This window comes from Melozone crissalis, unplaced genomic scaffold, assembly GCF_028551555.1.
Source record: "Melozone crissalis strain CALT ecotype California unplaced genomic scaffold, PUWL_Pcris_2 ptg000016l_1, whole genome shotgun sequence".
NCBI lineage: Eukaryota > Metazoa > Chordata > Aves > Passeriformes > Passerellidae > Melozone > Melozone crissalis.
Window position 1 is genome coordinate 10,398,479 of NW_026535794.1, and position 13,062 is coordinate 10,411,540.

Sequence of the window (13,062 nt, forward strand, 5' to 3'; positions counted from 1 at the left end):
CAGCTAGAACAGTTTAAAATGAAAAATAATCGGGCAGAAGAAGGACACAGAGTTCAGTTGTTAAGTACTCACAAGTTACTACTCAATTCTTACTCACATCTCTTCACCCTTTCCAGATGCAGGCTGGCAGCCCAGAGCCATGGCCACCTGCAGTACTCACCATCCAAACTGATGAGATGCTCATAAGTTACTGTACATGGGAGTAATTTTTCTTATAAATCACCCCTTGGTAAATTCCATCTAACGTACTCAGCTAAGCTGGAGAACAGATCAGAAAAATGTGCCACAATGTCCCAGTGTCTTCAAATTTCATATGCTGCAGAAAAACCCTCCTACAGTTCCTACAGCTGCAGTAGCAACAGCAGCAACCAAAGGTATGAGAAGAGGAACACCTTTTTCTTCTATAGCAAGTAACGCACATTGCATTGAAGTTCACCTGTTTATCAGGTTTACTGAGTACATAACATCCATCAGCAGGGATTCTTTGGAGATTCCTGTCCTGAACTACCTATCTAAGATTTAGATAGCAAGTTTGATTCTGTATCATCAAGAAATCTTCATATCAACTACACACAAGATCAGAGCCACCTTAATCTTCTCTGCAAATGTCACTCAGTACAGGTGTGATCCTGCAGTTAGAGCTACCAAACCACTTTTCCTCCACAAACACTGGCTCTGCCTTTCCAATAAATACCAGTGAAAACCAAAGTCTTTGTTGCTCTAACCATATAATTAGACATTATCTCCTTTCCCTAGGTGTAGCAGTGGTACAGCAGTTCAGTGGTGACCCACAATACTCACAACCTGCAAAAATGTCATACAGCTTCCCATGAGAAAGAAGACCTACCATTTTCTTTAAAATGGTACTCCAAGTAAGTTTAATTTAAAAGGTGATGACAACTATTTAGATTTAGGCAGGCTTTTCCCTTTTTCTTAAGTAGATGAGAAAATAAAATAAGAGAAAAAAAAAGAACATAAAATCACTCCAAACTAGAGCAGAAATTTAGGTGTGTAGGACCCAAAATGGCACAGCAGTCTTGTAATTAATGTTCTACCATGCCACTACATTTACTACAATCACATACAGTATTTCAGTTTCTGTATAATACATACTTAGGCTTACAAAAAAATGTCTAAATCTGTTTTCAGAGTAAATTCTTTAAAAATGCTAAGATTTGTTCCTATTTTGGTCACCTGCTGATTGTTGACAGACTGCACATAGATACAGCTCCTGGTACCAGGCCAAATTTACATTTAATCTGGGGAAAACAAATTCATCATGGCTTTTTATCTGTATGTTGAAGAAAACAGGAGCCAAAGTTTCACTAAACCAAAACATGTTGAACGTGTTGGCATGTTATAAAAGTGGCACTAAGCAACAAGAACCACTGCTAAAATGGAAAAATTAGATTAACTTTTTCGGCTGATCTGAGAAAGAACAAAGTAAATTTGTTATTATTAGATTACTAAATTCCATTACCATTTTTAAAATAAAAGGCAACATGATACCTGACCTTTAAAAACAAGAGTCCTGCCTTTAAGTTTCCTACCTTTGCTCCTCTGTGTAGTGATACCTAAACTGCCACTTTCACTATATACATGTTTGTGACTAAATTACATTCATTCCAGTGTAAAATACACCTGGTGCATAAAAATGCTGCAAATAAAGGGAAAACGTCTTTCTGTAAAGACTTTTTCATGTCTTAAAATGTCTCTATTTAAAGACAACTTTGATCTCCAGTTCTTTCTCATTGTAAGCTCTGCTGCCTAGTTCTACATTATTTGAAAAAGCACCCACCTCTGCTCCCTCCTACCCCATATAATCCATGACACCTTTCAAACACACAGCACAGCTATAACTACATGTTAGCAAGTCTATGAGTACAGATCTTAATTTTTAAGACAGTAAATGTGGTATTTTTCAATGCACACTTATTTGTAGTTAATTCTGTGTTGACATTTTAAGTGACATAACTTGTATTCATGTTGAATTTATTCATTTTATATGCACAGTACAGAATATTCCTGATATATAACCACCTGCTCATGGAAGAAGTAAGTCTAATTTAGGAAACTAATAATTAACATTACAAATGCTATCTAGTGTGGTGGCACAACTGTATCATTTTCAAACTGCAACTGAGCATATTGCCAGCAGAAAAACATTCTCCTGAAATAATCACTTTCTCAAAAATAAATAACTCAATGCAGTATTACTGAGTACTTAATAGGAACCACTAAAGCAACAGACAATACCAAGGTGTGTGGGGAAAGGGAATCATACCTAACACACAAAGCTAAAGTTCTTCTCCAATCAAGAGCACAGAAAGATACCACATGTCAAATAAATCTTTGAGGTGCCACATAATTTTAGTTGAAAAATGGTTTATTAAACCTCAGTATCAGTCCCAGAAGAGTACGAAGTTTCCTATTGTTAAAGCACAGCACTGTCCTACTGAAGCAATTTAAAATTTATTTCCATAACAGAAACCAATGGAAAATCCTTCAGTTTGGAGTTCATACTGAGATGGATAAAGCTCATCCCTACCAGCAATGTCAGGTTCCATCCAGTACCTGTTACTTCAAATATGACTGAAATTCACAAACCTCCAGGAAAATGCACATAATGCAGAAGGAAGAACAACAGCAGTTTTTCAAGGTGCTTTAAGGAAGCAGCATAAGATTCATATAAACCTTAAGGACTATGACAGCAGACATTGAAGACCACTTTTGATTTAAGCAGGTTTTCAGAAGCCTTCTTTTTTCCAGATTGCATTTATTCTGGAAGCTACTTTTATTTGAAAGAAGGATGCTTCCAGACTATAGCAAATACATCAACAGAAAGAAAAGAATCAAGACCTTTAAAATTTAAGAACATGGATAAAGAAGGAGGAAAAAATAACAAAAAAAATCTACACCAAAAAAGAAAAATCTGCATCCATTTGCCAGCTGGTGTCTGAGAGGGTCACAGTTTTGGGACACTGCATATTGATCAGTTGCTTTCTTACAATGCCATAGGATATATACAGGTGCTGGCAGCCAGCACTCAACTTTTTTTTTGCCTCTGACTTCAAACACGAGGCCCCTTTCCAAATCTTTAGTTATTTGGACAACTCCATGCAGAAATTAATTGCCATTTTATCAAAGGTAACAAATTGCAACTTAAAATAAAACTTACACACAGCACTAAGCTTGAATATCTATGGCTTAGTTACCAGCAGATTGTTACTATATACAAGCCTCCACTACCAATCTAGCTTCAATTAATTCATTCTAAATGCAGTGTCAGAACATTTCCATTATATTGCTGTGTGATTACAGGAAAAACCAAACACAACACACATTACAGGTAATGTAAGAGCTATTAGCTACATAATTTGAGACTCACATCTCTGCTTCAAGAGGTAAAAACATTTAATCTCTCCTGTACACCGCACTCATTTTTATAATGATCTTCCATCAGAACTTTGGCAGAAGATATGATGGAAGAGGAGTAAAAGCCTCCAGTCTCACACCTACCCACTCTATTCTCTGCTATAACTTCCTCAGTAGAGCTAGAACAGGTCACATCAGGTATTGCAATCTGATGCCATGAAAACAGCTGCTTGCACTCTTATCATCTCAGCACTGCTGGATGCACAGTCACTGCAGAGAGTCCCCAGGGGAGATGTGGGTGACTGTAGGTCAGCAGCAGAGAGATCCAATAAAGGAATCACACGGAAAGAATCAGCAGAAACCCTCAGGATTTGGGGTGTGGGCACAGAGAGCAGCGAGCTCTGCCCAGCGCATCACGGGGCAGAGCGGGGCACAGGCAGGCCTGGATGCACACTGGCACTGGCAGCTGCATCAAAAACATCACTAATCCTCCAAAGCAGAAATTACAAATGAAAGATGCTCAACTTTGAAGCCAGATTTAAGCTAAAACAGAAAAAAAGTAAGTATCATTGGTTCTGAAGACCTTGTAGAAAGCCTAAAACTTCCAAAGGAAGATTTGGAGAAAGCATTTTAAAAAACCCACCATATCAATGCACAAAGAAAGCCACCACGGCCCCTGTCCCTTAGTCCTCATGTCACAGCCCTGAAACCACTCAGAAACACCACCTCACCTCTGCTTCATCCCCGTTTGGCAGCACTCTACCGAGAGACCACCCAGCATTAAGAGCCCGATTCTATTTCCCTCTCATCTCAACTTTGCAAGGAACGGCCCATGCCGCGACATCTGCGTTCTGTCTGCAGAGACCGCGCTAGAACCGAGCCGTGCGCGCCACTGGCACCTGAGGGGAAGGAAACCCAAACCCTGCAGCAAAGTTTATTCCTGCCAGGGGAACCCCGGCCGCGGCAGGCTCAGGCTGTCACCGCCGTCAGCGCCGCGGGCGCAGCGGAGCGGCCGGCGGGAACACGGACAGGCCACCCCGGCGGAAGGAGAGCGGCGGGGAAGGGACAGGCTGCCCGCCCGCTCCCGCCGCTGCACCGTCTCGGAAGGGGCTGGAGAACCGGGACAAGCAGCCATGGGGCGCGGGAGATGCAGTGCCCTCACCGCTCCCGCCAGGCCGGCTCCGGGGCTCCGGCCTGCGGAGGGGCAGCGCGGCGGGGCCGAGTGTCACGCAGGTCCCGGGGAGGTACCAGGCCCGGCCCGCCGGGCGCGGGTGCTCGCGGCAGCGCCGAAGGGTGTTGGCCACTCACCCACGCAGGCAGATCCGCGGAGGAGACGCTGAGCCGCACCGCCTCCTCCTCGTCCTCCAGGAAGGCGAGCGCCCGGCCCAGGCGTGAGCTCTTGCCGCCGCGGTGCCTGCGGATCCAGAAGAGCCCGCACAGGGCGATAAGCACCCAGCTGAAGCTCAGCCCCAGGTAGCCCAGCACATAGACGGGGAAGATCAGCACGAAGCTCCTCGCAAACTGCGACACCAATCCCGTCACGTCCACGCTCAGCAGCGGCTGAGGCGACTCCGGCACGGGGTCCGCAGCCGGCGCGTTCTCCGCGGCGGGCTCGGCGGCGGACCCCGCGCCGGGGGGCTGCTTAGCGGCTGCCCCGCTCATGCTACCGCAGCGGCGGCTCCTACTGCTGCTGCCGCTCCTCCCGCTGCTCCTCCTCCTGGGGCGCTGGCTGCGAGCGGGCAGGGGGCAGGGCGGCGGCGGCGCCTCCTCGCATCCCGCGCCCGGCCCCGCTCACCGCCCTCCGGCACCACCCGCCGCCGCTTCCGGGCCCGGCTGGCCCCGCTCCGACCGCCGCTGCCGCCAGGAGGAGGCGGCTCGGCCCCGGCCGCCGCTATTGGCGCCCGGCCGCAGCACGAACGCCTCTGCTCGCCGCCTCCCCCGCCCCGGGCAGCCTCTTCCCCTCCCCTCCGCCGCTCGCTCATCCCTCCCTCGCAGGCCTGCCCGGGACCCGCGGCCGCTCGGGGCCACGGCCATGGGGAATGCGGGAAGGGGAGCGCCGCAAAGGGGGACACCGCCGCAAAGGGGCTCTCGGTGGGTGGCAGGAGCACAACGAGCGTGCCGAGGCGTGTGTGCGCTTCCTCACGGGCAAACCACTCCGTCTCCCGTTCTCTTCAGTCACTTTCGCGGCTGGATGTTTCTACCTGTTCCGCCCTTCGATGACAACCTTCGCGTCTCGCTTTGTTCGCTGTTGATGGGTGTTATTAAAGGAGATCAATGCCTCGGAGGAACCAGACGCTGGTCACTCCGCGCCTGAGTTACTACAGGTGTTTCCTGAAGTTTGGCTCACACATCCTCACATAAAGCTGCCTCTTCTGTCATCCTGTTAACACACACGAGTACCGAGGGTGGCACCCACTGTCTTGGGATTTGTTAAACCGAAAAATCTGATTTTATAACAGGCTTGTGTCCTGTATCCCTTTAACATCTGGTTCTTGCATCATTCCTCCCATCATCTCTTTACCTTTTCAAATAGCTTTGATGATGTAGTCACGAGTTTCCTAAGAGGCAGCTGTTGCTTTTCCTTAGCTATCAGGTCCTAATCAGTTTGCTGGTACACACAGATTAAACTCAGCATTAACCAGAAGTTTGTGAGTTTTATTTGAGGTTTTTTACTTTTTTTCTTCTTTTTTTTTCTTTTCTAACCTTTCACTTAGTGGGAATAAGGATCCTTTCTCCTCTCTTCAGATGCCAATTTTCACAAAATGTGTAGGACTTTGAGACTTTATATTTGCAGGCAGTGAAGAGGGGAGAATTACTTTAGCCAATAGGCTGAAAAGTTATGAAAACACACCCAAGTGGACAAATAGAAAAGCTATAAAGCTTCATTTTCTTAGAAAGTGAAAGTAACCTCATCTCAATTATCCAGAGAAAGGGAAAGTCAAAAAGGCAATGGCATCAAAGGAAAAGTTGTTTGCTTAGTGTGTCACAGCAGAATTGGAAAAAGAATCCATGTTTTGACAATTGAATGTGGTGTTCTGTTTTCTCATTTTTCCAAAATCTCTCCATGCTGCCATCAGACTCAATGGAGCACTCTAAGCTAAAACAATTTCTGGCCATAGACTCCTGCTATTCTTCACTTCCTCTTTACCATTGGCACTGTATTTACTCCATCTGTGTATTTAGATTGCTCAGGATGAATATTCAGAACAACCAAATGATACAAAAAGATGTAACAAAATCAGTGATTTACAACTAGGTGGTAATCCAAGCTTTGAAATTATAATTTAGTTTGGGTCTTCTAGAGAACTCAAAATACCTGCAGGCTGTAACTGTGAAGGAACTGAAGGAAGAGCACCATAAGGCTCAAGGAATGTTTGTGACCTTAAACTGAGGGTATCAAGTATGATGCTGTGAACCCTTTAGACACCAGTGAAATCAACTACAGTAAATCTGAGTGATTTTTTTGCATTTTTTGAATCCCTCTTCTAATTACTTACTCTGCTTACAATGTGACTTTAATGTAACTCACTCCTGAGTTTCAGTAACACCTAGTACAAATGGCCACATTGTTTGTTGGCTCCCTCCATTACAACCAACTCTATTAATACTCTCATTTTTTCAAGTCTTTTGTTCTCAGCCTTGGACTCCATTGTCCACTTTATTTCCCTATCTGGCCTCCCAGTGTTTGAGTCAGAATACAACTGTACCACAAATTAAAATGAAAATTCAAAATGAGAGGAAAAAAAGTGATTGAATTAATGTGATATTTGGCAAGTAACACTTTACCACAAGCTACATATTATTCTGCTCTCATGTATGTCCAGCATGTATTTTGAAAAAGAGCTGGATATAGAATTCAGAGAAGTTCCCCATACAGTCAAATTTAATAAAATGGAGAAACAAAACAGGAAATAAAAATTAATCTTGTAGTAGCATTTAGAATGACAAACATAGTATAACTGTAGACCAGGCAGCCTAGCACTGGTCCTGCACAGAGTAATTAATTATTCAATGTGGAAGTTTGATTAATCAGAAGTAAAAGTGGGTGATTGTGTGCCAATCAAAGAGGAAAACAGAAGTTAGATCTTGTAGCATGAATTTGATAATGTTTATCTGTAACATCAAGGGGAAGTTCTGATAAAGAGTTTACCACTGACTTCTGAGAACCTTTGTAGATAACTCACTTGGGCCCACACAATATTTTGATGAAGAACCTGGGTGGTATGAAATTAGCATAGCCATTGTTGTATAGAGACAAAAGAGTCTTGTTAAAATCAAGATATAAACTCTGCTGCTTGGTGATAAATTAGGGCTGGTTACTTCATTATAAAATTTATAATAAAAATGTTCTAGATAAACACTAGTTATTCGTTTATTCTAATCTTTCTGTGCAGATAAAGAGTTTAATAATTTGGTCAAGAATTCAGGAAATGTTAATTCACATATTTCCTGCTCCTATACTTTAATATTTAAAAATGTAAAAATTAAAAAAAAAAAGGTAAAATTTAAAAATCTGTAATTTTAAAAGTAGTCTTTTGTGCATCAGGAACTCCTGAAGACAATAATTTCTGGCCCAGAGATTGCTCTGGCTTCTTCTTAAGTATCTTCTAGTCAATTGTATCAGCTGCACAGCTGATTATATTTATTTAATTTAGATGATATTTATTCTTTCCATATCCTGCCTTTTTAAGGCCTGTTGCATTATTAGGATTTTTATTAATACTTTATGTTAGCAACATCCCTTTATACTCATTCTTAGCAATATGTTTGCTTTTCCCTTCTGCTCTTTCAAATTCTACAGCTTCCATAGCAAAATAGTGTCATCCTGTGTTTACCTTTACATTGCATCACCATCAGATTGCCATGATGATTTTTTTGCCAGCAAATACCAGTACTACTCTCCCAAATAACTTCCTCAAAGATCTTGTTTGTACATCATTGATGACCATGAGAAAAATTAGGAAAATTCAGTTTATGTGGTAGAAAAGAAAACCTAATTTTCCCAATTTCTTTGGAGTTCACACAAGAAAACATGTCTTGGAAGCAATTTTAATTGTTACTTCATGACCATTTTAAGTAACAGTTCATTTCCCTGAAGGACAATATGTGGTGTTACACCTAATTTGACCCAACAGCTTTATTTCAGTCTAATGGTCCTCTCTAGACTTTTTGCTATTGAAGAGAAATCTTTATTGAGTAGAAATCTGAGAATTTTTGCTGAGGAACATAATCCTTAAAAAAATTGAATTATTAATGAAAATATAATTTACATGAAATTTTATCCTAGTAGCTTCTCATGATGGAATACTCTCTACTTCTGTGTTTGATTTTATGCAGCTGTTACAGCCTGCTCCAAGTTATCTACCCTAGACCATAAATATTTTTTGCCTGTTTCAATTCATCTAATATATAGCACAAAGAAGAGCCAAAAAACTCTAACATACCTGAGCTTCTGTTTGGAGAAAAACCATGTGTGTCTGATCCCTGCTATCACCCAGGCTGGCTTCAGTTTCACTGAATGCATAAATTGTACTCTCATGACAAGATCCTCAAATATTTATTGTTACTGAAGACAGAAATACTTTCCACTGAGATGTGTTTCTTAACAAGTTTTCACAATAATTATAGTCTCCTTTTTTCCCCCTCATTGGATTCTTAGGAGTTCAAAACAAACAGACACAAACTTTACTGCAGTAATCCACATTTTTGCTGTTTCTACTTATGAACTTGAAGGACTAACAAAAGTATTTTGATATTTTGCAGATCATAGATCATTTATGCATGTCTGCTGATAGAAATATTTTAATTTTCTTCTAATCTTCAAAAAGTTTCAGCAAAATATAGTTAAAAAAGGGGGGGGGGGGGGGGGGAACCCTACAAAGCCTAGATCCTAACAAGTTCATTTCTTCATAAAATTAAAAAAAAATTTAAAAGTGGGTTTTTTTCCTAATAATAGAAGAGTCTTGATTTTTAAGCCTGGTGCAAAGTTGCCATTTGTCCCCCAGAGGGATAATATTTCCAGTAACTTTTTGGTATAATACTGTGATGTGTCATTCCACAGAGGTGAAGAAAAATGCAGTAATGCTTCACAGGCTTAGAGGAACATCAGAAGATAAAAACAAACAAAGAAAAAACTTTTATTACTACAGAATATAAAAAAGCTGTGCAATTTTATCTTCCTGTTTTCAGATATTTTATCTTCCTGTTTTTCAGTGCAGGTAGAGAAGGAGATATATGTACCAAGCCAGACAAGAGAAAAATCTGTAGATGCTAAAATTGTAATAAAATTCTCAGGGCTACCAACCCCCTTTTTTACAACACCTTTCTTGGAAAGAAAGTCTAGGGCATCCTTTTATGCTGGTTTTACTCAACAGATATGTGTCATTTTATTGCCTGTATTCACTTGAGTCTAACACACATTTTATAAAAGGAATCAAACCACTGGTATATTAATTTTCTCCACTACATTGGTGACACACTGTAGTTTATTTTAATACATGTTGGATACATTTAAGCATGCACAAATTTTAGTATTGTTATTCCAAAAGTGCTATTCTACCTTGTATTCTCATGCAGCAGTTAAACTTCAGTTTGATCCCTAGATTTAAGATTTGAAAAGTTCTTTCCAATCCCTCTAGTGGCACTTTCCCACATCTGTATTTTTTCTTGTCTTAGACATGCCTGACTAGTATACTATCATAGGGCTAAGAAGAAATGCTATTAGCAGCCAAAACTGGTATTTTATTATTTTTTTAATAGTAAATACATATGCATGTTCTGAAGAGTAGACAAGAGAAACAGAACTTGAAAAAAAGCTGCTTCTTCTGTTCAGTTTTTGGCATCACTGTCACATTTGCTTATTTAGTTATATGTATTTGCTATATTGTTGTTAAAAATAAAATCCAGTTAAAAGGTTGTTTTGTCCTTCAGTGTCTATACATAGGACAGCATTTCTGTAGAGATCCCTTCCTAAGCAGATGCCTAGTTCCATGTGTTTATACACTATGACTGAAGAGCTCTTTGAGTTAATCCAAGATGGCTTTTATGCCCATTTTTATCTGTTCAGGGAAGAAAATGTAAAATCATAGAATTATAGGAAAGAGTTGGAAGAGAGCTTTAAGATCCTGTAGCTCCAAGTCTCTTGCCATGGGCAGGGACATCTTCCCCTAGTCCAGGTGGCTCAGAGCTCGATCCCACCTGTCCTTGAACCCTGCCAGGGATGGGGCACCCACAGCTTCTCTGGGCAGCCTGTGCCAGGGCCTCACCACCCTCACTGTAAAGAATTTTATCCCAATATCTCATCTAAACCTACTTCCTTTTAGTTTGCATGCACTCCCCCTTGTCCTGTCCCCACATGACCTGGTAAAAAGTCCCTTTTCACCTTCCTTGCAGGCTCCCCTCAGGTACTGGAAGGCCACAACAAGGTCACCCCAAAGCCTTCTCATCTCCAGGATGAACAATTCCAATTCTCCCAGATTTCCCTTGTAGTAGAGGTGCTCCATCCCTCTGGTCATCTTGGTGTCCTCCTTTGGATTCTCTACAAGAGGTCCATGTCTTTCTTCTGGGCACCCCAGGGTTGGATGCAATATTCTGGTTGCAATATTCTCTACCAGAGAGGAGAAGAGGGACAGAATCCCCTCCCTGCCCTGCTGCCCACGGGGCTTTGGATGCAGCCCAGGACACATCTGGATTTCTGGGCTGTGAGTGCCATGGCTGGGTCATGTCCAGCCTCTCACCCACAGCACCCCCAAATCCTTCTGGCCAGGGCTGCTCCCGATCTGCTCATCCCACAGCCTGGGTTGAAATTGGGGTTTCCCCAAACCAGGTGCTTATAGATTATTATCGTTCTGCTACAACCAGATAAATAATCCATTAGAAAGGTTATAAATATTTTAGTATCCATAGATGTTTATATTTAATGGATACAATTTAGCCCTTAAAAGTCATACTTACATTTAATGGTGTGTTTGCTTTCTCTTTTTTTTTTTTGTTTTTGTTTTGTTGGGTTTTTGTGTGTTTTTTTGCTTTTGTTTTTTCCAAGAAAATATCAAGATGGAGTTTTTTTGCTCATAATTGCATACTTGATTTACTTTTCTGCTACATGATAAAGGAAAATATTTCACAGTTTGGACAAGTGGAAACTTTTACAAAATTTTTATTTATTCTGGAAATATGTACACGAGGCAAGATATCAAGGGTTTGTACCTACTTGTCAACTGACTATTTAAGTCAAGTATAAGGGGTTAAATTTTATCTCTGAAGTCAACCCCAAACTACCCTTGAACTATGGCAAGAATGTATCTAAAATGCAAAAATGTATCTTCCTTTGCTTCCTCCCCCTTTCCCACCCCCAGTAGTCAGTTTCCTACAATCATCAATATTAGCAGTTACTGCTACATATTAACTTTTTTTTCCACACTCTGAAAATAGGGAACAAAGTTAAAAGAACCCAGAGAAATTTTCACTTGGTCTTTTAAATTGCACGTGTTAATGGGTTGTAAATATTTCCTGCAGGCAACCATCGAGCTCATTTCAGGTGTGTGTGGTGAGCTGCCACTTGTGCTTTGTTGCAGAAATCAGCTCTTGTACTTGTCACTGGGGGAATATTATTAGCATTTTAATTTATTTATACAACTGTTCTTCAAACCTACCTCTACCCAGCATCTGGATAAGCGGCAGATTAAGCATAGCACCCTTCTTACATTTTTTTTTGCCCTGCAGTAATTATGCACAACTTTATTAAAAGTGAGTCAGCCATGACGAGGGATGGTTTCATAATACACTTCACCTGGAATAGGTGAGTGCTGCAGAGAACAACAGTGCTTGAGGGCAGTGGGGATGTGTCCCCATCCCCAGCTCACAGGGTCTGAGAGCAGAAACCCAGCTGGGCAGCAGCTCAGAATCACAGAATGGGCCAGGCTGGAAGGGAGCACAGTGGGTCACCTGCTCTTTCCATCACAAGTCATTAACTCACCCCTTTTCAGCAATGAGGTGATTGATGTACGGCAGTTAATGAAATTAGAATATGTCCAGTGGGTCATCTGGTCCAACCTCCCTGCTCAAGGATGGTCACCCCAGAGCCCACAGCACAGAACTGTGTTCAGATGGTTCTGGAATATCCAGTGAGGGAGACTCCACAGCTCTCTCTAGGCAGGCTGTTCCAGTGCACAGTCACCTGCCCAGTAAAGAAATTCTTCCTCATGTTCAGGTGGAACTTCCGTGCATCAGTTTCTGCCCATTGCCTCATCTCCTGATGCTGGGCACCACCGAGCAGAGCCTGGCCCATCCCTTTGGCACCCTCCCATAGATATCTATACTTTAACGAGGTCCCCTGTCACTTGTCTCCCCTTGAGGCCGAGCAGAGGCAGCTCCCTCAGCCTTTTCTCGAAGGAGAGATGCTCCCTCAGCCTTTTCTCAAAGGAGAGATGCTCCCTCATCTCCTTCGCTGCCCTCCGCTGCACCCGCTCCTTGTCTCCCTTGCACTGAGGAGCTCAGAGCAGGACACAGACCCCAGATGTCCCTCAGTAGGGCCTACGGGAGGAGCAGGATTTGCTAGCAGTGCCCTCCCTGCTGCACTCCCCTGTCCTGGGCCACACGGACAGCCGGAGCGGGCCGCTCCTCCCGCGGCCATGCCGCCCCTCAGGCGGCGCTGGCGCATCCATCGCTCGGCGCGCGGCTGCCGGCCCT

General features: G+C 42.6%; 1 protein-coding gene across 3 annotated transcripts in view; it reads right to left on the reverse strand.

Moving 5' to 3' along the window:
- The window catches only part of ESYT2 (extended synaptotagmin 2), an 80,378-nt gene extending 75,264 nt beyond the window's left edge, over positions 1–5,114 (reverse strand). For 2 of the 3 annotated variants that reach the window (XM_054273393.1, XM_054273392.1), the window contains exon 1: positions 4,684–5,112. In XM_054273393.1, coding sequence (XP_054129368.1) covers positions 4,684–5,037 — 354 coding nt within the window. In that variant the 5' untranslated portion in view covers positions 5,038–5,112. Of the gene's footprint in view, positions 1–4,683 lie in introns of all 3 variants that reach the window. The other variant, XM_054273391.1, reaches the window with a different exon arrangement.
- Positions 5,115–13,062: the final 7,948 nt, after the last annotated feature.